General features: G+C 48.5%; 1 protein-coding gene across 1 annotated transcript; it reads left to right on the forward strand.

The window, feature by feature from the left end:
* Positions 1–6,922: 6,922 nt before the first annotated feature.
* Positions 6,923–21,034, forward strand: KLHL40 (kelch like family member 40). Its single transcript, XM_080974112.1, has 6 exons — positions 6,923–8,245; positions 11,256–11,416; positions 12,824–12,931; positions 15,258–15,443; positions 16,212–16,358; positions 20,785–21,034. Exons 1-6 carry the CDS (start codon positions 7,091–7,093, stop codon positions 20,894–20,896), a joined length of 1,869 nt encoding a protein of 622 aa, XP_080830238.1. The 5' UTR covers positions 6,923–7,090; the 3' UTR covers positions 20,897–21,034.
* Positions 21,035–25,477: the final 4,443 nt, after the last annotated feature.

Here is a 25,477-nt window from a genome sequence, read left to right on the forward strand (position 1 = left end):
AGCAAGATGAGCGCCGCAACCCCAGAGTCGTCCGCAACTGGACCTAACGGTCAGGGGTCCCTTTACCTTTACCTAATATAGAGGAAAGAGTGACCTGTTGTGTTTAGGTTCAGCTCATGGGCTTCCCAGGGGTGTAGCCATAGCCATAGCCCCAGGAACATAATTTTGAGGTGCTGCGAACTAAGCACGGATCCCCGTCCTACCTTGTCTGCTGTCAGGGGCCTCTGGCCCCAAAGCCCGGCCTGGCCTTGCTACCACGCTCCAGGTCCCCTTGCTGCCAGCAGGCCCTCCACATGCCCCTATATTCCAGGGGCATCTTTGATTTAGAGAAGCCATCCCAGTTTCTGATTTGATCCCGGAATGTCCTGCTTTTCCTTAGGACGTCTCTACTTCCATCGGAGAAATGTTGGAGGGTGTGGAGTTATCCGACCCCCGAGCCGTCTGAAGGCAATCCTGTATAAGGACATTTAATGTTTTGTTTTGTTATGTTTATATATATTTTGGAAGCCTCCCAGAGTGGCTGGGGCAACCCAGTAAGGTGTGTGGGGTGCAAATAGTAAACTTATCATTATGGAATGGGACGTCCCTGTTTTCATCGAAGAAATGTTGGAGGGTATGGGCCAGTGTTGGGGGGATGTATCAAGGGCTGCATTGGCTGATTGGGCTCCCCACTGCGTGGGCACCTGGCATAGCGTGGCCCCATAAACCCTCTCTGCCCTGTGTCTGCCTGGTAGCATAAGCAGCAAGGGCCGGGCTGGTGCGATGGGTTTTGTTCACCCTCTGTGCCCTGCCCCGGGCACCAGCAAAGGATGCAATGCCACTGGGGCTCCCCCTAGAGGCATCGGGTTAGCTACTGTGAGATGAGTATACTGAACTAGATGGACCTCTGGTTTGATCCAGCAGGCTATTTTTATGTTCTTATTGAACGAAGATTCAGAGCTTTTTTTCAGCCAGAACTCGGTTCCAGCAGTGCTCAGGTGGGAGTCATTGACATTATAATGATAATAATTTATTATTTATACCCCGCCCATCGGGCTGGGTTTCCCCAGCCACTCTGGGCAGCTTCCAACAAAATATTAAAATACAATAGTCTGTTAAACATTAAAAGCTTCCCTAAACAAGGCGGCCTTCAGATGTCTTCTACAAGTCTGGTAGTTGTTTTTCTCTTTGACATCTGATGGGAGGTTGTTCCACAGGGTGGGCACCACTACCGAGAAGGCCCTCTGTCTGGTTCCCTGTAACTTGGCTTCTCGCAGCGAGGGAACTGCCAGAAGGCCCTTGGAGCTGGACCTTAGTGTCTGGGGAGAATGATAGGGGTGGAGACGCTCCTTCAGGTATACTGGACTGAGGCCGTTTATAAGAGTGCAGGGGATGCGCTCCTCTTTTTCTAGAAAAATAACATTGCAAAGAAGTGTTGTTTGGGGAGGGGTGTATGAAGAAAGCTCTCACATGCATCCTCTCATCTGTCAAACTTGACCCATGAGGGGTGGCAGAGATAATTTGCCACTGTCTGTCCTTGGCTCTGATGCCACCTACTGTTGGTCTCCTTGCCTTCCACCCACCACTAATTATAAAGAACACTTCCAAGTTCGTGTTGTCCTCTTTTTTGAAAAAATCTCCTAAATCCCTGCCTTCACCCTGAAGATGATGACACTGAAGGCTGTTGCTGCTCCTTCTCCCAAACCTTCAGAGTCGAATGGTCATTTCCTCCATCAGGGAAACTGGGTCATCCAGTCCCTGGTGTTGAAGTCATGGGACCACTTGGTGGCCTCTGCCGTGACGCATCAATAAAAGCCCGACGATGACGAATGGATTCCACGCCCCGTTCCAGAAGGACTAGCTGTCCCTCCACAATGCGGCTAAATTTAAACCGGGAGCTGAGCTTTCTGGAATGCTACAGAAGGATCTAAAGTTAGATACCATCAGAAGGAAGTGCAACTCGCTGAACAGGCGGAATGAACGATTGGGCGGGCAAGTCTTCCACATCACACGGTTGCAGCCTCTTCCCAGCAACAGAGATTAAAGGTCTTCGTTGGGGTTAGCCCAGCTAATTAGGAACTAATTGGGCTTTAGCAAAACACTCCAACTTCAAACCATGAGATGTCAAACTGGTTTGTTTCTGCTAACCATGGGTTGAGGGTTCAACTATAGCACTACAGTCATACCTCATGTTACGTTTGCTTCAGGTTGAGTGTTTTCAGGTTGTGTCCTGTGGTGAAGTACCGGAAAGGGTTACTTCTGGGTTTCGCCGCTCGCACATGCGCAGATGCGCAAAATGACATCACGCGCATGGGCAGAAGCGGCGAATCACGACCAACGCAGATGAGGGTTGCATTCTGCTCATGTTGCGAACGGGCCTCCAGAATGTATCCCGTTCGCAACCAGAGGTACCACTGTATTGCATTATTTTTTATTATTGATTTATTCCCTTCCCTTTTTCCCTGACAGGGACTCAAGGCAGCTTTCAGATCAGCTAAAAACATAGGGGCAGGGGAACCAGTGATAAAAAAACAATTAAACATTAATATAATTAAAACCATATAATAATAATACTTTATTATTTATACCCCACCCATCTGGCTGGGTTTCCCCAGTCACTCTGGGCGACTTCCAACAAAATATTAAAAACACCATAAAAGATCAGACATTAAAAGCTTCCCTAAATGGTGCTGGAGGAGACTCTTGAGAGTCCCATGGACTGCAAGAAGATCAAACCTATCCATCCTTAAGGAAATCAGCCCTGAGTGCTCACTGGAAGGACAGATCCTAAAGCTGAGGCTCCAATACTTTGGCCATATTATGAGAAGAGAAGACTCCCTGAAAAAGACCCTGATGTTGGGAAAGATGGAGGGCACAAGGAGAAGGGGACGACAGGACGAGATGGTTGGACAGTGTTCTCGAAGCTACCAGCATGAGTTTGACCAAACTGCGGGAGGCAGTGGAAGACAGGAGTCCCTGGCGTGCTCTGGTCCATGGGGTCACGAAGAGTCGGGCATGACTAAATGACTAAACAACAAACAGGGCTGATTTCAGATGCCTTCGAAAAGTCAGATAGTTGATTATTTCCTTGACATCTGGTGGGCTGGCGTTCCACAGGGTGGGGGCCACCTTTGAGAAGGCCCTCTGCCTGGTTCCCTGTTACTTCACTTCTCACAGTGAAGGAACTGCCAGAAGGCCCTCTGAGGAGGATCTCAGTGTCTGGGCTGAACGATGGGGCTGGAAACGCTCCTTCAGGTCTACTGGGCCAAGGCCATTTAGGGCTTTAAAAGTCAGCATCAACACATTGATTTGTGCTTGGGAACGTACTGGGAGCCAATGTAGGTCTTTCAGAAGCGGTGTTATGTGGTCCCGGCAGCCCCTCCCAATCACCAGTCTAGCTGCCGCAGTCTGAATTAGTTGTAGTTTTTGGGTCACCTTCAAAGGTAGCCCCATGCAGAGTACAAACATAAAAGATTTCTTAGAATCAAATGAATAATTGTAATAAAAACAACATGGCGCCAGCCCTTTCATTGAATGCAGTTGCTTCCCAAAAGCCTGTTGGAAGAAGTTCTTCACCAGGTGGCAGGAAGACAGCAAGGAGGGAGCCAGTCTGGTTTCTCTAGGCAGAGAGTTCCAAAGTCTAGGAGAAGCCACCACCGAGAAGGCCCTAAATGGCATGGAAATGTGGTTAATCGACAAAGAGGAATGAAGGAGTCCCATCGCACCCGCGTGGCTGTGCAGTGTGGATCTCACACATTAATTTGCCATCCTTTGCAGCTGATGGGTTGACAGGGACATTTGAGAGATTAAAGAGCTCATCAGATGTTAAGTCCCCTTGCAAAGGGGCAAATTAATGCAGATGGGAAAATATAATCCACAGAGAGGATTAAGAACATGGCTTGGAGCCGAGACAATGTGCTGCTCTGGAAAGACCTGCTAACCCTTTGTTTGCCAAAAAATAAAAAAGGCAAGGGGAGGACAGGCTGGATTATGAATTCCAGCTGTTGCCCCAGACTACACTTGACTAATCAGACCATCTGTTTACTGAGAGCCAATGTGGTACAGTGGTTAAAGTGTTGGACTAGGACCTGGGAGAACAGGGTTCGAATCTCCACTTGGCCACAAAGCTCGCTGGGCAACATTGGGGCCAGTCACTGCCTCTCAGCCTTAACGTACCTCACAGGGCTGTTGTGGGTCTTAAATGGGGAGGGGGAGAACGCTTTTGGAGAAAAAAAGGTGAGATATAAATGCAATAAAATAAATAATACTCTGTGCCAAGGACACCCAAACCCACTCCACTGAAATAATGTCCCCAAGTCTGAGGGAGGTGTGTACATATATTTAATTTCCTTGCAAAACATCTTTTGAGATCCAGCTTTAAAATAAACAAACCCCAAGCCCCTGGGATTTTGAAAATAACCATCTTATTTAGCTATCCGCCATGTCAACTGTCAGCCTTGAATTCTGACTGCCAAACCGGCACGGGTGTCATCAGCATATTGTACTACACATCATCATCATCGTGCAATATGTAAATGTCTAGTAAAGTTTCCCGTTAATTAACGCCATAAAAGCTGAAAAATATCCTAAGCTATTAGTGGAACGGTATTGTTGTTGTTTAGTCGTGTCCGACTCTTCGTGACCCCCTGGACCAGAGCACGCCAGGCACTCCTGTCTTCCACTGCCTCCCACAGTTTGGTCAAACTCATGCCGGCAGCTTCAAGAACACTGTCCAGCCATCTCGTCCTCTGTCGTCCCCTTCTCCTTGTGCCCTCCATCTTTCCCAGCATCAGGGTCTTTTCCAGAGAGTCTGCTGGAGTATTGGAGCCTCAGCTTCAGGATCTGTCCTTTCAGTGAGCACTCAGGGCTGATTTCCTTCAGAATGGAGAGGTTTGATCTTCTTGCAGTCCATGGGACTCTCATGGGAGTCTCCTCCAGCACCATAATTCAAAAGCATCAATTCTTCAGCGATCAGCCTTCTTTGTGGTCCAGCTCTCACTTCCATACATCACTATTGGGAAAACCATAGCTTTAACTATATGGACCTTTGTTGGCAAGGTGATGTCTCTGCTTTTTAAGATGCTGGGAACAGTATTACCCGAGCATTAAAATTTTGGCTGGATTTTCAGCATTTCGGACTCTCGAATCCATCAAACTTTATGGTATTCTTGGTCTTTACGTCTTGCCTTTGCTCTACAGAGCTCAAGGCAGCACTGAGAGTTCATCCTCCCCATGATCTTCACAACAGCCTTGTGAGGTAGGTTTGGGTGAAGCAGGATGTGGGCCCAGGACCGAAGCGAGCACCATGCCTGAGTGGATATTGAATAAGCTATATATAGGCCTCTGTGAATGCTTGGGACAAAGCAATATAAATATTATAGTCCCAGCAGGACTTTCATCCTTTAGTGTCAGTTGGCCACTAACAATCATTCCACATATTTCTGAAAACAGAGGGTATTGCCAGTGCTTATGTGTCCAAGCAAGAGGGATACACCTGCAGCTTTGCGGGTACCCTCAAAGTCTGCTGAAGTACATAAAGGGAATCCTGACTGGCTATTTTGGGGGCAGGGTGTGTAAAAGCAAGAGGGACAGGTAATCTGAAGGAGCATCTCCACCCCCATCGTTCTACCCAGACACTGAGGTCCAGCTCCGAGGGCCTTCTGGTGGTTCCCTCACTGTGAGAAGCCAAGTTACAGGAAACCAGGCAGAGGGCCTTCTCAGTGGTGGCACCCACCCTGTGGAACGCCCTCCCACCAGATGTCAAAGAGAACAACTACCAGACTTTTAAAAGACATCTGAAGGCAGCCCTGTTTAGGGAAGCTTTTAATGTTTGGTGCATTACTGTATTTTAATATTTTGTTGGAAACCGCCCAGAGTGGCTGGGGAAGCCCAGCCAGATGGGCGGGGTATAAATAATAAATTATTATTATGGAGTGGAGTGTCCTGAGGCAGGGCGTGGCTGGCTGACCGGAATCCTAAGCAGAAGCGCTTCATACTGCAACATTTTGTTGCTGTTCCCAGCGACAAAACGAGCAGTCAAGTCCTGCTATTATGGTGGAAATGCCAGGAATAGGGCTTATTATTTCAGTATGGGGAAAATATGAAGCCAGGAGCAGGATGGGGAATGAAATCTGAACACAATGAAACTCAGCCTCTGTTCAAAGCTGTCTGGAATAGGCTGCTAAAAGGCTTCTGGCTTGACGTGATGGGTATGGTGGTCCTCACCTTAGGGACTAGCAGCTTGCCTGTTTCCCCATCTGTTCACTTGTAAACAAAAAGTTTGTTGCCAAGGGCCCCATAACACAACCGCACTTGCTCCTGACGAGGAAACGAATCCTGCGTACGGCTGCCCATGGAACAGCCGGTCACTTGAGGGAACACGGCACAAACAATGACGTACACGTCAATAAATCAATAAATCAAATCAGATAAACCATCCCTGGGGCATTTGTGACTTGGACGGATTTCCTTCTTTCGCACCAAACGTCAGATGCATTTATTCGCTGTTTACTCAACTCTGACTTTGCAGTATATTTTTAGCGCATTAATCTTTGCTCCGGATTTAGCAAAGGAGACCAGGGATATGGGTGTGTGTGTGCAGTCAAGACTATCCCCACAGCTCCTGAGCTTGATTTTAGGGACTTTGAGTCACTCTGAGGCAGAATCTGTTTCTCTCACACACACACAGTTACTAAGGCAGCCGGTCACCAGCTTTTCTGCCGAAAGTCCTTCAGGAAAAGGCTTCCCCAATAGTGAATCACGAAAGCGTCTGCCATGGATCTAGAATTACACTTACAGCTGTTACTCAGCCCCCCTCGTGCCACCCCACCCGCCAACAACAGCCACCCCTCCCCGGCAGGCCAGTTTGTCATATTAAAAGGTGATCGGCTTACATATGCTGCCGAATGGATTCCCTAAGCTCCGTAATGCTGTAGCTATATATAAAAAGCCCCTCTTGCTGTGGAAACTGAGCCACACAGTCAGCTGCGTTGGCAGCAAGTATCTCATATTCTCTGAGCTCCATCTGGGAGCAAAAAAAGGGGGACTTCGGACGCTCACGGATTCAAAGGAGTGGGAAGAGAAGACCTAGGAGGAGGAAGAGACAGGAGTCATGGCCTTGCCGATGGAACAAGCCGAGGAGTTGCGCCTCTACCAGCAAACCCTCCTCCAGGATGGTCTGAAAGACATGCTAGACCACAACAAGTTCCTCGACTGCGTCTTGAAGGTCAAAGGGAGAGAATTCCCGTGCCACCGCCTGGTCCTCGCCGCCTGCAGCCCCTACTTCAGGGCTATGTTTCTCTCGGACATGGAGGAAAGCAAGAAAAAGGAGATCGACTTGGAGGACGTCGACCCAGAAGTTATGGGGAAGATTCTCCACTACATCTACACTTCAGAGCTGGACATCACCGAGCAGAATGTCCAGGACATCTTCACGGTGGCCAATATGTTCCAGATTCCTTCCATCTTCACCGTCTGCGTCTCCTTCCTGCAAAAGAGGCTTTGTCTCAGCAACTGCCTGGCCATCTTCAGGCTGGGCTTGATGCTGGACTGCGCGCGCCTAGCCATAGCAGCGAGGGACTTCATAAGCGACCGCTTCACCCTCATCTCCCGGGACGAGGAGTTCAACCAGCTCTCTCCCGACGAGCTCATCGCCATCATCTCCACCGACTCGCTCAACGTAGAGAAGGAGGAGACCGTCTTCGAGGTGGTGATGAAGTGGGCCACCGCGAGGGACCGCGAGGCCCGGGCGAAAGCACTCCCGGTGGTCTTTGAGAGCATCCGCTTCCGACTCATGGACAAAGCTTACTTCAAGGACCATGTGGAGAAGCACGCCTTGGTCAAGTCCAGCCCAGAGCTCCTCAAGAAGGTCCAGATGGTCAAGGATGCCCATGACGGGAAGTTCACGGTGGTGAGAAAGACGACGGGGAAGAAAAAGGGGGAGAAGAAAGCTGGTGACAATGTCATCAACGGAGAGGTAGAGCAAGAAGCAGGAGAGAAAGAGGAAGAGGAGGAGGCTCTCCCAGGGATCTTGAACGACACAATGCGCTTTGGGATGTTTCTACAAGACCTTATTTTCATGGTCAGTGACTCAGGGGCAGTGGCCTACGATCCGGGAGCCAACGAGTGCTATTTTGCCTCCGTCTCTGCTCAGATCCCAAAGAATCACGTCAGCCTGGTCACCCGTGAGAACCAGATCTTCATAGCAGGTGGAATTTACTACAACGAGGACAATAAAGAGGACCCCATGAACTCCTATTTCTTGCAGGTACCACTTGTTGTTTTCTTACTCCTGGCTTGTGAATGATGTACACAGCTTCCTGCTCCTGGGCCAAGAGTCACGCAGTGCTAGATTCCCCTTGGAGTGCGGAGCCGACTCCAGGGTGGTTTAGGTCCAGTTTCAGATGTGCACTGGTTCAAACTGGCCTGACACCCTGTTTTAAGTGTGTGGCTCAGCAGGGATGGTGGCAAGTTCAGAAGAATGGCATTGCATCACCTAATATTGCATTACCTAGATAGTTATTGCTTTGTTCATAATCTCACAGTTGTCTGGCTAGATGAGGCAGGAGATCCACATAGCCAGGTGTCCCGCTTCCCCTTTATCCGAACACAAGTGGGCCCTGCAACAGAAAGTTGCAGTATGAAGTGCTTCTGCTCAGTATTCCAGTCACATCTTGGGGGCCAAGAAGGTCTCTTAGCAACTCTCAGCACCCTTAACGAACTACTGTGCCCAAAATGCTTTGCAGGAAGCTATGACTGTTTAAAGAGGGATGCGGGTGGCGCTGTGGGTTAAACCACAGAGCCTAGGACTTGCCGATCAGAAGGCCGGTGGTTCGAATCCCCGTGATGGAGTGAGCTCCCGTTGCTCACTCCCTGCTCCTGCCAACCTAGCAGTTTGAAAGCACGTCAAAAGTGCAAGTAGATAAATAGGTACCGCTTTGGCGGGAAGGTAAACAGCTTTTCCATCTGCTGCTCTGGTTCGCCAGAAGCGGTTTAGTCATGCTGGCCACATGACCCAGAAGCTGTACGCCAGCTCCCTCGGCCAATAACGCGAGATGAGCACCGCAACCCCAGAGTCGGCCACGACTGGACCTAATGGTCAGGGGTCCCTTTACCTTTTTAAAGACTGTTTAAAATAGTATAGTGCTTTGAGAGCAGGGTGTAAACATGGCCTAGTTCTCCATTGTTTCAGAGGGCAGAACTAGAACCACTGGGTGGAAATGGCAAATGCGGTTGGACTGTTTCCCATCAGCCCCAGACACCAAGGACACTAGTCCGGAGTGATGGAAGCTAGAGTCCAGACACATCTGGAAGGCCACAAGTTTCTCTTTTTTTTAAAAAAAAAAAAAGATATTTATTACTTTTTTAACATTTCCAACACAAACAAAAAAAAAGAAAAAAAGAAAACAATGCAAATACAATACACAAACGCTACATGAACTGAAAAAACAAATAAAAACAAGCAAAAACAGTTTAAAATCACCTCAAACATTTTCAATATCTTATATTTCATTCCCTTATTTCCAGCGACCTCCTCCCACCTCCCTTTTTGTATTCCACTTCTATTATTTGTTTCAGCAATTCCTTTCCATCTTACTCTGTTTTCTGTTCTATAATTATCTTAACACATTCTTGCCATACTTTTCCTTTAATTTACTATTAATCTATTTGTACCTAATTCCTTATGACATTTCTACTAAAGCCATATAATTCCATTCCAACATTTTTCTAACATTCCTTAATTTTACAATATCTCTATAAATGGTCTTTAAACTTTTTCCAATCTTCTTCCACCGACTCTTCACCCTGGTCCCGGATCTTGCCAGTCATTTCCGCCAATTCCATATAGTCCAACAATTTCATCTGCCATTGTCCAACGCTTCAATGTTTTCAAAAAGCAACCATTCTCTCAACCAGCAAAAAGCAGATGGTTCACAGCAAAATTTTAAGGGTCTAGCAGGGCAGGTCCTCCTCCTTCTTTGGCATCCATCAATATCTTAAGTTTTACTCGAGGCTTCCTGCCCTGCCAAACAACTCTAGGAGCATCCCTCTGCCACCAGGAAGGCCACAAGTTTCTCTCCCCTGCATTCAGAGGAACATCCAAATGATGAGATTTGTTGAACCGTGGAAGGGGACTGCCCCAGGCTCTCCTTGTCCCCTGGAGGTATAGACGCAGAGGCTGGATGGTTCTCTATTGGGGAGGCTACAGCTGCATCCTGCATTGTAGATCCAGTGGGAATGGGCCAGATAACCTCTGGGGGACCGGTCAACTCCATCGATCTATGTTCTGCTGCCCGACAACAACCAGAGCTATATCTCAGTCCTAAAAACCCTAGCAGCAGGGTGAGCGTAAACCCTGCTCAACGCAGTGTGATGTACTTCTGAGTAAATCTACACAGCATCCCCTCCAACATCCCACTGATCAAAAATGGGATTCTTGTTTTTTTGGCCCAAACTCTTGCGGGAGTTGGGTGGCACTCTGGGTTAAACCACAGAGCCTAGGACTTGCCGATCAGAAGGTCGGTGGTTCGAATCCCTGCAACAGGGTGAGCTCCCGTTGCTCGGTCCCTGCTCCTGCCAACCTAGCAGTTCGAAAGCACGTCAAAAGTGCAAGTAGATAAATAGGTACCGCTCCAGCGGGAAAGTAAACGGTGTTTCTGTGCGATGCTCTGGTTCGCCAGAAGCGGCTTAGTCATGCTGGCCACGTGACCCGGAAGCTGTACGCCGGCTCCCTTGGCCAATAAAGCGAGATGAGCACCGCAACCCCAGAGTCAGCCGCGACTGGACCTAATGGTCAGGGGTCCCTTTACCTTTACCTTGCGGGAGTCAGTTGACTTGGGTGAGAGCGAGAGGCCAAAAAATGGGACATTCTGGGATCCAATCAGAAGCAAAGGTTGGCTTCTGTAATTCCAAGATGTCCTGCTCAAATCTTGATGGCTGAGGGGTATGATATAGGTCCACACTCTTTGGAGTCTTCTTCTTCCTGTATAACAGGAGTGGGAGACTTCAGGCCCAGGGTCAAAATGTGACCTTCCAGGCCTTTCTATCAGACCTTTTGGACTTTCCCCAGGCCTCACCCCACTTGAGTGCTTTGGCCTGGCTGGAAAATGTCTTCAATATCTGATGGAACCTCTTGGCTTCCTGGATGGAGGATAAAGAGGTGTGCAAAAACAAGCTGTTTTTGCCTCTGGCCCTGCGGCCCTCAGAAAGTTGTGCAGGTGGGACTGTGGTCCTCAGCTTTGCCATGATGCTTCTCTGCCTTATCTGCTTCTCTGCAGTATGACCACTTGGACTCAGACTGGCTCGGGATGCCTCCCCTGCCGTCTCCGCGCTGCCTGTTTGGCCTCGGCGAGGCCGAAAACTCCATCTTTGTGGTTGGCGGGAAAGAGCTGAAGGAAGGAGAAGAAACCCTGGACTCAGTCCTGTGCTACGATCGGCTGTGAGTGTGAAACAAAGTCGTTGGTTTCAGGCCGGGGCCTAAAACCTGAGCCAGCCAATACAGACTCCTAAGCAGATTTTGGCGAGGGACAGTCCACGTTATGACCCTGAGACCATTGTTCAAATTTTGACAGGCAAAACTGTGGGTTGGAGGGTGTTGACAAGCTGCAAGGTGTGCAACCAAGATGACCAAGGGCCTTATGAGGAACGGTTGAGGGAGTTGGGAATGTTTAGCCTGGAAAAGAGGAGACTGAGAGGAGATATGAGAGCCATCTTCAAATATCTCAAGGGCTTTCAAATGGAGCTTGTTTTCTCCTGCTCTGGAGGCTAGGACCCGAACCAATGGATTCAAGTTACGAGAAAAGAGATTCCGTCTAAACATTAGGAAGAATGTTTTGGTAGTGAGAGCTGTTCAACAGTGGAACAGTCTCCCTAGGGAGGTGGTGAATCTTGGACCTTTTTAATGGATGGCCATCTGTCAAAGATGCTTTAGTTGAGATTCTGCATCGCAAGGGGTTGAACTATGACCCTCAGAGTCATTTCCTACTCTACAATTCTATGATTATATGAAAATGGAGATCAAATCGGCCTCAGTTGTGCCTGTCGAAATTAACAAGGGCCTCAGAGTAATAATTTGTCACCCCTGGGATTAGCGTCTTTATTTATTTAAAACATTTCCATAACACACAAACATTAAAAACAAAACAACGTCTGGGTAGTTTGCAGCAGCAGACAACAACCCATAACTTACTTTATAATTATGCTTTAATTGTGTCGCCGCTTTTATTGTTCTATACTATGTCTGCATTTAATTTCTTCCTTGTGAGCCACCCAGAGAATTCGGATTGCGCAGAAAATAGATACAAAAGCCATCCGTTAAAATAGTTAATCACAGCAAAAGGCAGCAGTAGAAACGATTGCAATAGATTTTTTGATTTTTTTTAAGCACGTCTGAGGTTAAAAGCCTGGGGAAACAGGGAGATATTTGCTTGGTGCCTAAAAGACATTCATGGAAGCGGGAAGAAATTTTAGTATGTTGCTGTGAAAGGGGCAAAGAAATGCAGAAAAGAGGGGGAAGGGGAGCCTGAGGCTGCAATCCTAGAGCCATTTTCCTGGGAGGACAAAGAAGCAAATATGTCAGAATTCCCTCAGTGTCTCCTTTTCTTCAGTTCTCGATGTTAGTTTGCAGATCTTTTTTTTTTAAGAAAATTCATCAGCGTGTTCTCCTAATGGGCACATTTATATGCAGTTTTTTTTGGTGTAATATACATTTTTTGTATAAAATACCATTTTTGCCCAGCGATTCCCCCTAATGCAACGCATTTCTGGATGTTATTTTCATACGGCCTGGGGGCCTGGGAAGAAAGCTGAAGGCTGCCTGAAATAATATCATTCTTCTGTCCACCAGGTCCTTTAAATGGGGAGAAGCGGACTCCCTTCCTTACCCAGTCTATGGCCACAGTGTGGTATCCCAGAATGACCTCATCTATGCCATCGGAGGCAAAGGAAATGACAAGTAAGTGAGAGCAGTGTTAGAAACAAAGATATGAAAGCTAGGAGCTAAATGGCACCTTAAACCGAGGTTATGGGCGCAACAACGGAATGTCTAGGCGCAGTTTTAAAAAATAACAATAATACAAAGCAGAAACTGAATGAACTGCAGGTAAAATATTATGTTCATTTTTCACATGCTCTAGTAGTCCTTTCCCTACCCCCCACCCCCCTAATATTCTTAAGAGGGTCTCTTCTCCAGTCTTCAGAGAGTAGCTGGAAGCTGAAAAAGGTCCTCCTTTCCTTCCACTCTGCAGTTTTAATCTGAAATCTTAGGCACGTTTGTTATGTACTGAGCTGAATCCTAGAAAAATAGGATGCAGAATGCAGCAGTCTGATTGGTCTGCAGGAGCCACCCAATCCAGCTCCAGGTGGAAGTGAATCAGTGACCTGATTGGCCTGCAGAAGCAGCCAATCAGGCTTCTGGATGAAGCGAATCAGCAACCTGATTGGCCTACAGGAGCAGCCCAGAATTAGCCAATCACGCGGGGCCCATTGTGTAAATAATGTATATATAGCTAGACGTTTGGGGGAAAATTTCATTCATTGCGAATCCCCGCGGCGGGGTGAGCTCCCGTCGTTCGGTCCCAGCTCCTGCCCACCTAGCAGTTCGAAAGCTCCCATAAAGTGCAAGTAGATAAATAGGTACTGCTTTCTAGCGGGAAGGTAAACAGCGTTTCCGTGTGCTGCTCTGGTGCCGGCTCGCCAGACCAGCTTCGTCACGCTGGCCACGTGACCCGGAAGTGTCTCCGGACAGCGCTGGCCCCCGGCCTATAGAGTGAGATGGGCGCACAACCCTAGAGTCGGACACGACTGGCCTTCGGGCAGGGGTACCTTTACCTTTACCCTTACCTTCATTCATTGCTACTACGGACTGAATAAAGAGCATGAAATTCGCACTCGACTCCAAGTATATTTCAGTGTTCATGTTGAGTTCTGGCACCTCTTTTTCGAGAAAAATGACACTGAATTTGACACAAGAGCTGTTCACATCTGGTTGGCTGCCATCCATCTGTCTCGGGAGACAATGGAGGAGTGAGCCTTTGAGGGTGCAGTCAAATTGTTGGGAGAGTTACAGCGCCTGCTGTGGCTATAGAGACCGATATGGGAGAGACCTGTTTTGTTGCAGCTGCGGCAGATGACGGTGTCCGGTTGTGCTGCACCTTGTCTCGGTCCATTCACTATCAGAAGCACAGCCAGTGGTGACCAGAAGAGAGAGCCTTTTCTGTGGCTGCTCCCATATAGTGGAATTTGCTCCCCAGAGACGTTAAGACTGGCTCCCTCCTTGTCCTCCCTCTGCCAGCAGACTAGGTAAAGGTAAAGGGACCCCTGACCATTAGGTCCAGTCGCTGATGACTCTGGGGTTGCGGCGCTCATCTCGCTTTACTGGCCGAGGCAGCCGGCATACAGCTTCCGGGTCATGTGGCCAGCATGACTAAGCCGCTTCTGGCGAACCAGAGCAGCACACGGAAACACCGTTTACCTTCCTGCCGGAGAGGTACCTATTTATCTACTTGCGCTTTGACGTGCTTTCGAACTGCTAGGTTGGCAGGAGCAGGGACCAAGCAATGGGAGCTCACTCCATCGCGGGGATTCGAACCGCCGACCTTCTGATCAGCAAGCCCTAGACTAAGACCTTCCTGTTCAGACAGGACTTTGGAAACTCAGCTGAAAGATGGTTCTGACCACTGGGCTGCTCTCAGGGAAACCTGCATTTTCATCACTGGTTCCAAATGTGTTTTGGAGCATTTTAACTATTGCTTTTCAACAGTTTGTTTTTACTGCTCTGTATTTTATAATGTTAGGGACATGGGTGGCGCTGTGGGTTAAGCCACAGAGCCTAGGACTTGCTGATCAGAAGGTCGGCGGTTCGAATCCTCGCGACGGGGTGAGCTCTCGTTGCTCAGTCCCTGCTCCTGTCAACCTAGCAGTTCAAAAGCACGTCAAAGTGAAAGTAGATAAATAGGTACCACTCCGGCGGGAAGGTAAACGGCGTTTCCGTGCGCTGCTCTGGTTCACCAGAAGCGGCTTAGTCATGCTGGCCACAAGACCCGGAAGCTGTCTGCGGACAAACGCCGGCTCCCTCAGCCAGTAAAGCGAGATGAGCGCCGCAACCCCAGAGTCGGTCATGACTGGACCTAATGGTCAGGGGTACCTTTACCTTTACCTTTATTTTATAATGTTGTTTTTAAATGTCGTAAACAGCCTTGAACCTCAGTTTGGGAGAGAGGTGGAATTATAAAAACTTTAAATAAACTAAACAAATCTCACCCCTGCCCCTTCTATGTCAGGAAGTGCCTGAACACACTCCTTGTCTACAACCCAAAGAAGTTTGAGTGGAAGGAATTGGCTCCCATGAAAACAGCACGATCACTGTTCGGGACGACAATACACAACGGGAAAATTTATGTGGTGGCTGGAGTGACCGATTCTGGCTTGACCAGCTCGGTGGAAGTGTATGACATTGCAGCCAATAAGTAAGTGCCTTGCCTGGAAGCACACAGAATCACAGAATTGTAGAGTTGGAAGGGACCCCAACGGTCATCTAGACTAACCCCCTCCAATGCAGGAATCACAGCTCAAGAATCCCATCCAATCTCTGTTTATAAACCTCCAATGCAGGAGAGTCCACCAGCCTTCCGAGTTAAGTTTGTTCCACTGTTGAATCGTTCTTACCCTCAGGAAGTGTTTCCTAATGTTTAGCTGGAATCTCCTTTCTCGTAATTTAAATCTTTTGGTTCGAATCCTCCCCTCCTGACCAGGACTTCCCAGAACTATTGAACCCCGAAGCACGTTTCTCACCACCACCATCGCTAAAATTCCTGTGCTGCAGAAGCTTATTTGCAAATTGTGCCAGAATCAGAATTATCAGACAGAGGAGGTTCCCCGTTGCACTCTGCGTGAGTCACTGATCTGTGTGATGCTTACAGATAGAAAGAGGCCTGTTCTGCGCAACTACTCACACAGAGATGCAGCAGGTATACAAACCTTTGGCCAGGTACCTCTGCATTAGGACTAGACAGGATAGTTCAATCCCACCCAGAATTCCCTGTCCAGTGGAGAGTCTCGATGGAAGGAATCTGGACCAGAGTGGTAGTAGGATTTTGGTGCCCATTGCTTTGTACTTGTGCCCCATTGCATGCCCCATATCTAGTGCTCTTATGCACATAGGGATGTCAGCCAGGGAACATGCAGGCAGAGAGGTCTGCATCCTCACGCTCATCTGGTTTTCTGTGCCATGTCAGGTGGGAAACCTTCCCGGAATTCCCCCAGGAGCGCAGCTCCGTCAGCCTGGTCAGCTTGGCAGGTACTCTCTACCTGATTGGAGGCTTTGCCACCGTGGAGACAGAGTCGGGGGAACTGGTGCCAACAGAGCTCAACGACGTTTGGAGGTAAGACATGCCGACATGGTTCAGCCTCGCTGGCATTCATGGGAAAGAAGCAAATGCAAATGGAAGATTTCTCATTTATTAAAAGTGTTTTGTTGTGATTGTGGGTTTTTATGCGAGTGCCTATTATACCAGGAAATGACTTTTAGCTGTGCTACATAGAACCATAGAATTGTGGAGTCAGAAGGGACCCTGAGGATCATCTAGCGCAACCCCCTCCAATGCAGGAATATTCGGCTGTCCCATACGGGGATGGAACCTGCAACCTTGACGCTATTAGCACCACGCTCTAACCAACTGAGCTATCCCTACTAGCTCTGACCAGTAGGTGATGCCACAGAGCCACGATAATGAGTTGCCATTGATAGAAACACACACACACACACACACACACACACACCCTTCTTCATGGAAGCGCTCAATCCCCTTTTAAAGCCACCTTGGCCATCTTGTGGCAAGGAGTTCCACAGATTAATTTTGTGCAGCTTTATGTGGGAGTCCTTGGTTTTGCCCCAACGTGGATCATTGATTTTTATAGTGCGGCCCTCCTTTGCCGCTGCATCAACCATCTCCCCATTTGGAGAGCTCTTTTTGGAGCCGTCGAGACTGACCCTGTTTTCTCGGCTCGCTAGAATTTGGCGTTGCCTACTTCATGGCAGATTTGGGCTGTCAGAGTATTCCAAGTTACAGGGAGGTAGCCGTGTTGGTCTGTCATAGTCGAAACAAAATAAAAAAAACTCCTTCCAGTAGCACCTTAGAGACCAACTAAATTAGTTATTGGTATAATAATAATAATAATAATAATAATAATAATAATAATATTTTATGTATACCCCGTTCTTCCCAGTTCAAGAAACTGGGCTCAGGGCGGCTAACAACTAATTTAAAACACTTAAATTGATGCTACAAAAAACCCAGCATAAAATACGGTATAAGGCGTTTATAACAAAAAAATCAAAAATCAATTTAGGTATGAGCTTTTTGTGTGCAAGCACACTTCTTCAGATACCTGAAGAATCCGGTATCTGAAGTGTGCATGCACATGAAAGCTCATACAGTGGTGCCTCGCAAGACGAAATTAATCCGTTCCGCAAGTGTCTTCGTCTAGCGGTTTTTTCGTCTTGCGAAGCAACCCTATTAGCGGCTTAACGGATTAGCGCTATTAGCGGTTTAGCGGCTATTAAAGGCTTAAAGGCTTAGCGGATTAGCTGCAGATAAAGTCGCTCAGATTCGGGAAGAGGTAGACGCCACCGTGGGAGCAGGGCCGGGGCGGGAGAGTGCTAGAGTCCTGTCTAGTCAAATTGCGTGGGATCAATTCCAATCTGTTACCTCCGAGGATGTGGACAGGCTGCTTGGACGAGTGAAACCAACCACCTGTCTCCTTGATCCTTGCCCATCCTGGCTTATAAAAGCTAGCCGGGAAGGGCTGGGCGATGGGCTTCGTGGGGTGGTGAATGCTTCCCTCCGTGAGGGAGCCTTCCCAGACCCGCTGAAAGAGGCGGTTATTAAACCGCTTCTTAAAAAACCATCTTTAGATGCGGCCACGATGGCCAACTATCGCCCAGTCTCAAATCTTCCATTCTTGGGCAAGGTGATTGAGCGAGTGGTTGCTGAACAACTCCAGGCACGCCTGGAAGAAGCGGACCATTTGGATCCCTTCCAATCGGGATTCAGGCCTCATCACGGGACTGAAACTGCCTTGGTCGCACTGGTTGATGATCTCCGGCGGGCTAGGGACAAAGGTGAGAGCTGTTTCCTAGTTCTGCTGGATCTCTCAGCGGCGTTTGATACCATCGACCATAACATCCTTCTGGACCGTCTTGAGGGGCTGGGAGCTGGGGGCACTGTCATACAGTGGTTCCGCTCCTTCCTCCTGGGCCGTGTTCAGAAAGTGGTGGTGGGGGATGAGTGTTCAGACCCCTGGGCTCTCACTTGTGGGGTGCCTCAGGGTTCTGTCCTCTCCCCCATGCTTTTCAACATCTACATGCAGCCGCTGGGAGAGATCATCAGGGGGTTTGGGCTGGGTGTTCATCAGTATGCGGATGATACCCAGCTCTACCTCTCTTTCAAATCAGAACCAGTGAAGGCGGTGACGGTCCTGTGTGAGTGTCTGGAGGCGGTTGGAGGATGGATGGCGGCAAACAGATTGAGATTGAATCCTGACAAGACAGAAGTACTGTTTCTGGGGGACAGGAGGCGGGCAGGTGTGGGGGATTCCCTGGTCCTGAATGGGGTAACCGTGCCCCTGAAGGACCAGGTGCGCAGCCTGGGAGTCATTTTGGACTCACAGCTGTCCATGGAGGCACAGGTTAAATCCGTGTCCAGGGCAGCTGTGTACCAGCTCCATCTGGTACGTAGGCTGAGACCCTATCTGCCCGCGGACTGCCTTGCCAGAGTAGTGCATGCTCTGGTTATCTCCCGCTTGGACTACTGCAATGCGCTCTACGTGGGGCTACCTTTGAAGGTGACCCGGAAACTACAACTAATCCAGAATGCAGCAGCCAGACTGGTGACTGGGAACGGCCGCCGAGACCATATAACACCGGTCTTGAAAGACCTACATTGGCTCCCAGTACGTTTCCGAGCACAATTCAAAGTGTTGGTGCTGACCTTTAAAGCCCTAAACGGCCTCGGTCCAGTATACCTGAAGGAGCGTCTCCACCTCCATCGTTCTACCCGGACACTGAGGTCCAGCACCGAGGGCCTTCTGGCGGTTCCCTCACTACGAGAAGCCAAGTTACAGGGAACCAGGCAGAGGGCCTTCTCGGTAGTGGCGCCCTCCCTGTGGAACGCCCTCCCACCAGATGTCAAAGAGAACAACAACTACCAGACTTTTAGAAGACATCTGAAGGCAGCCCTGTTTAGGGAAGCTTTTAATGTTTGATGTATCATTGTATTTTAATATTCTTTTGGAAGCCGCCCAGAGTGGCTGGGGAAACCCAGCCAGATGGGCGGGGTATAAATAATAAATTATTATTATTATTATTATTATTATTATTAAAGGCTTAGCGGCTTAGATAAAGGGGGAGAAAAGCAGGGAAAAAATCTCAAGACTCGCAAGACATTTTCGTCTTGCGAAGCAAGCCCATAGGGAAATTCGTCCTGCGAAGCGCATTGAAAACGGAAAACCCTTTCGTCTAGCGGGTTTTCCGTCTTGCGAGGCATTCGTCTTGCGGGGCACCACTGTACCAATAACTAACTTAGCTGGTCTCTAAAGTGCTACTGGAAGGAATTTTTTTATTTAGAGTATCAGGCTGCGAATGATACATAACTAATTGCATCCCCCTTACCCACCTATCCTCTGCAAATGGGGTGGAAGAATCTAAATGGCACCGTAATTTATGCAATTATGCAAATCGCATAATTCCGCCACAGAGAACAATAATGCAGTTTTGAGTGGCAGGCGAGCAGCAGCGTGATGGAATCAGTGCTGCATGGAGTAAATGCCGGGCAGAACAGAGAACCACACGGTCTTACATCCTTTCTCCAGATCAGTGATGCACAAATTAAAAAGCACCAGTCCCAATACGTTTCAAAAAACAAAATCTATCTAAAACATGGAGGGAGGGAGTTAATAGAACATTTTGATGTAATAGAACTTTAGCGTGGAACTTGGGAACTCCCTGCCTTGTGATATCAAGCAGGCTCTGTCGCTGCACTTTTTGGCGCCTGCTAAAACCATTCCTGTTTAGACAAGCCTACCCAGGCAGTGGAAGACAGTAGTGCCTGGCGTGCTCTGGTCCATGGGGTCACGAAGAGTTGGACACGACTTAACGACTAAACAACAACAACAACCCAAGTGCTTAAAAGGGACGCGGGTGGCGCTGTGGGTTAAACCACAGAGCCTAGGACTTGCACAATGGGTGAGCTCCCGTTGCTCAGTCCCTGCTCCTGCCAACCTAGCAGTTCGAAAGCACGCCAAAGTGCAAGTAGATAAATAGGTACCACTCCGGCGGGAAGGTAAACAGCGTTTCCATGCGCTGCTCTGGTTCGCCAGAAGCGGCTTGGTCATGCTGGCCACATGACCCGGAAGCTGTACGCTGGCTCCCTTGGCCAATAAAACGAGATGAGCGCCACAACCCCAGACTCGTCTGCGACTGGGTCTAATGGTCAGGGGTCCCTTTACCTTTACCTTACCCAGGTGCTTAGAAAGCCGAGGCAAGTTTAGTTCCAGTGTTTTAACTTTTGAATGTCTTCAAGTACGGTTGTGGATTTTTCTGGATTTTATTGTTTTATCTTTTTTGTAAAGAACTTTGAGCGTCCCCCTCCCCCTTTTTCTTTTACAATCAAGGAATCACGTGCATAAGAGTTTATGAAAATCAGTAAACAAACGTCCTGGCGCCTGTGCATTTTACGCCAGTCGATATAAGAACTGTAGGTCCATTCCCCCCATCTTGGTCTCATCCAGTTCTGTTCCTGACTTTTCCAGGTACGACGAAGAAGGGAAGAAGTGGGAAGGTGTTCTCCGAGAGATCCAGTACGCCTCAGGCGCGACCTTTCTGCCCGTGCGGCTCAACGTTCTGCGATTAACAAAGATGTGATTGCATCCCAACATCACTTTTAACTTCCTGCTACCAAGATCTCTTTTTCTCCCTGCCTCCCCAAATTCTTTCTTTTGTAAGTCCGTTTTGATGAGTGTCACTTTTTTTGGTTAGGTAAAACATTTTGAAAAACTGCTACATTTGCTGCTTCCTGTCTTATTTACTTGGCTTCGCTAATGAGCACTGGGATAATGAAAAGTCGTATTAGACGGGCTGGCATTTGTGCAAGAAATTTGTGGAAGGAAATTTGTACAAGCAAGCACAATCAAGTTGGGCAGGAGTTGGTGGGCAGTTCCCTAAATCTTAGCACAACATATGCAGTTCCCTAAATCTTAGCACAACTTCACCCTCTTTTATTTACTGACCTGGGAGGGAGCGGCAGCTACAGAGAGGAATAAGAGGAGTTTGGTTTTGATATCCCGCTTTATCACTACCCTAAGGAGTCTCAAAGCGGCTAGCATTCTCCTTTCCCTTCCTCCCCCACAACAAACACTCTGTGAGGTGAGTGGGGCTGAGAGACTTCAAAGAAGTGTGATTGGCCCAAGGTCACCCAGCAGCTGCATGTGGAGGAGCGGGGAAGCAAACCCAGTTCACCAGATTACGAGTGCACCGCTGTTAACCACTATACCAGGCAAGTCGCTCAGGGAAGGCAGGCAAGACCTTGCAATCTTGCCAAAACTACATAGCCCAGCTGTTCTCTGTACCCTGAAGACGTAGTCACCAATTTCCTATTATTGAGGAACTCCCCGGAGTCTTTTCTGCTTCTACCTAGACAGATGGACAGGGGGGAAAACCTGAGGTATATCTAGGTACAGTGGTACCTCGGGTTAAGAACTTAATTCGTTCTGGAGGTCTGTTCTTAAACTGAAACTGTTCTTAACCTGAAGCACCACTTTAGCTAATGGGGCCTCACGCTGCTGCCACACGATTTCTGTTCTCATCCTGAAGCAAAGTTCTTAACCCGAGGTACTATTTCTGGGTTAGTGGAGTCTGTAACCTGAAGCATCTGTAACCTGAAGCGTATGTAACCCGAGGTACCACTGTATTTGATGTCGATGCCTGGGAATCTGAAATCTGTAGTTGACTTACTGGCTCAGTGGCTGGGCGTTGACAGTATCTGATGCTTGCTTAAGTGCCCACTGTGTCTTTGCAAGAGAGGAAGAAGGGAACAAGTTTTCTGCACCCCCATTGATTCTTTGGTTCTGCCTGCTACTAGCTGCCCTCCCCACCAGCTCCAGGGTCCCCTCAAGATCTGCAGCTCTTTGTCTGGTAGCCCAGGGAAGATGGAACAATCTGAAGATGTTCTGGAAATGGGAAGGCACTGGCCTTCTTGACCAGGGGTCAGCAAACTTTTTAAGCAGGGGGCCGGTCCACTGTCCCTCAGACCTTGTGGGGGGCTGGACTATATATTGGGGGGGGGGAAATGAATGAATTCCTATGCCCCACAAATAATCCATTGGGACACGGGTGGCGCTGTGGGTTAAACCACAGAGCCTAGGACTTGCCGATCAGAAGGTCGGCGGTTCGAATCCCAGCGACGGGGTGGGCTCCCGTTGCTCAGTCCCTGCTCCTGCCAACCTAGCAGTTCGAAAGCACATCAAAGTGCAAGTAGATAAATAGGTACCGCTCTGGCGGGAAGGTAAACGGCATTTCCGTGCGCTGCTCAGGTTCGCCAGAAGCGGCTTAGTCATGCTGGCCACATGACCTGGAAGCTGTATTCCGGCTCCCTTGGCCAATAAAGCGAGATGAGCGCCGCAACCCCAGAGTCGTCTGTGACTGGACCTAATGGTCAGGGGTCCCTTTACCTTTACAAATAACCCGGAGATGCATTTTAAATAAAAGGACACATTCTACTCATATAAAAACACCAGGCAGGCCCCACAAATAACCTAGAGATGCATTTTAAATGAAAGGACACATTCTACTCATGTAAAAACATGCTGATTCCCGGACCACCCGCAGGCCAGATTTAGAAGGTGATTGGGCCTGATCCAGCCTTCGGCCCTTAGTTTGCCTACCTATGCTCTTGACTCTGTCCCTTCTCCCACAGATTCCTCTCTCTTTCTCCTGGGGTAGCTAAACCCTTTAGGTCAAACCGTGTGTTCCAGTAACCTCAGACTCAAATTGCTTGTTCCATCTTATATTCCCAACTTTCCCCTGAACATCTCAACAATAGACACTGAGGCTCACAAATAACTAGACACACAAGAGATTTTCCTCCTGGAAAAAGAACGGCACGCGCACTCAGATCAAGAAAGTTCCGTTTTATTTTGGTGTAAGATTTGGAAACAGCTCTCCAATTCCTCCCCACCCCCCTCAAAAAATGTCCCTCAACAAAATAGAACATTTTGTTTAGATTAAGCAAGGTCCCACTGTCCGTTGAGTGTTTGATATTAATTGGAAGAAGCAGGGCCTAAATAATATATGTATATATACTTTTTAATTAAAAAAAAGCATTAGGAATGTTTTATGGTTCAAATGACAGATCAGAGACCCTCAACGCTCATTTCCAATTCCCTAAAAGAAGAAGACGACATTGTTAACAAGGAGTCTGTCGTAATAAAGGAGCTGTTACCAAGGAGCTTTTCATAGTGAACCCTTAAGAAAGTTAGCAGGCTGGTACGATATGCCAAGGGAAAAAAACCCAGGCTCAATTTTGTAATCAGCCCAAGTTCTGAAGGATGTTCTGTACTCACGCTCACCTGTCTTTTCTGTATTGTTGCAGGAGAGACGGGGCCAGCCTGGTCTCCCCAAACCCCTGTAGAAATGGCTTAGCTTCTATCTAGCAAGCTGCTCTACGAAGCCTCAAATAATCTATTCATAGGAACCCTGGAAATTTCCTTCCGATCTTTCCTTCAAACTTTTGTTGACTGGTGTAATCGCAAAGTAGTCAAACACCCGAGTTGTGAACTGGCTTCACGTTTCACAATCAGCTTTATTAGACGCAGGGTAGCCAAGCCACTCTTTCTCACTCACTGCCTCCTCAACTCTCCATTTTTAAATTGGCCAACGTCACAGGGCTGTTGTCAGAACGCAGACAGAGGGCGTGGAGAGGGTCATGCAAGAAAACCTCCGTTCGCATCTCCCGGGGCAGGAATTCCTAGCATGCTCTCTTCCTAACGCTGCGGTCAGGATTCAGGAGAGACAAAGTGCTTCTTCACCCTACACAGAGGTTATTAGACTAGGACAGGCATGTCCAACGGGTAGACCGTGACCTATTGGAAGATCAGTAGATCACTGGATGGGGATCCGTGCTTGGTTTGCACCACCTCAAAATCATGTTCCTGGGGCTATGGCTGCACCCCTGGGAAGCCCACGAGCTGAACGTGAACAGGTCACTCCTTCCTCTACAGTGGTACCTTGGGTTAAGAACTTAATTCGTTCTGGAGGTCCATTCTTAACCTGAAACTGTTCTTAACCTGAAGCTCCACTTTAGCTAATGGGGCCTCCCGCCACCACCACACAATTTCTGTTCTCATCCTGAAGCAAAGTTCTTAACCCGAGGTACTATTTTTGGGTTAGCGGAGTCTGTAACCTGAAGCATCTGTAACCTGAAGCGTCTGTAAGCCAAGGTACCACTGTAGATCGCAGTCTCTTGGGAGTTGGCCACCCCTGGACTAGGGGCTTCACTCCCACAAGCGGCAATAATGGCCTTAGATGGCTTTGAAGGAGGATTGGGCAAACTGATGGAGGAAAGGGCTACTGAGAGCTACTAGACACGGCAGCTATGCTCTGCCAACACTGCCAGAGGTCTCTGAATGGAGGCTGTTGGAAATCACAATGCGCGAGAGAGGTGTTGCGATCGGGTCCTGCTTGGAAGCTTTGGGCAAGCGTCTTGTTGGCCACCGTGGGAACAGGACACTGGACTAGACTAGGTGGGCCTTTGACCTGATCCAACAGGACTCTTCATAGAGTTGGCATTAAAAATGCAGGAATCTCAACTAGAGCATCCATAACAGAAGGCCACCTAACCTCTGCTTAAAAACCTCCGAGGAAGGAGAGTCCACCCCCTCTCGTGGGAGTCCGCTGTCAAACAGCTCTCACTGCCAGAAAGGTAGGTCTGAAGTTTAGCTGGAATCTCCTTTCTCATCGCTTGAAGCCCTTGGTTTGAGTCCTACCCTCTGGAGCAGGAGAAAACAAGCTCGTTCTCTCTTCCATAGCCCTTGATATATTTGAAGATGGCTATCTCATCTCCTAGGGACGCGGGTGGCGCTGTGGGTTAAACCACAGAGCCTAGGACTTGCCAATCAGGTCAGCGGTTGGAATCCCCGCAACGGGGTGATCTCCCATTGCTCGGTCCCTGCTCCTGCCCACCTAGCAGTTCAAAAGCACCTCAAAGTGCAAGTAGATAAATAGGCACCGCTCCGGTGGGAAGGTAAACAGCGTTTCTGTGTGCTGCTCTGGTTCGCCAGAAGCGGCTTAGTCATGCTGGCCACATGACCCGAAAGCTGTATGCTGGCTCCCTCGGCCAGTAAAGCAAGATGAGCGCCGCAACACCAGAGTCGGCCACGACTGGACCTAATGGTCAGGGGTCCCTTTACCTTTATCTCATCTCCTCTTTTCCAGGCTAAACATGCCTGA

This window comes from Podarcis pityusensis (genome assembly GCF_964106645.2).
Source record: "Podarcis pityusensis genome assembly, chromosome: 12".
Lineage (NCBI taxonomy): Eukaryota > Metazoa > Chordata > Lepidosauria > Squamata > Lacertidae > Podarcis > Podarcis pityusensis.

What these genes read in the sequence shown, in the direction of transcription:
- KLHL40 (XM_080974112.1), top strand. Translation starts at nt 7,091, where the DNA reads ATGGCCTTGCCGATGGAACAAGCCGAGGAGTTGCGCCTCTACCAGCAA. An exon ending in TGAACTCCTATTTCTTGCAG is followed by an intron (nt 8,246 to 11,255) that starts GTACCACTTGTT and finishes GCTTCTCTGCAG; the next exon opens with TATGACCACTTGGACTCAGA. An exon ending in GGAGGCAAAGGAAATGACAA is followed by an intron (nt 12,932 to 15,257) that starts GTAAGTGAGAGC and finishes CTTCTATGTCAG; the next exon opens with GAAGTGCCTGAACACACTCC.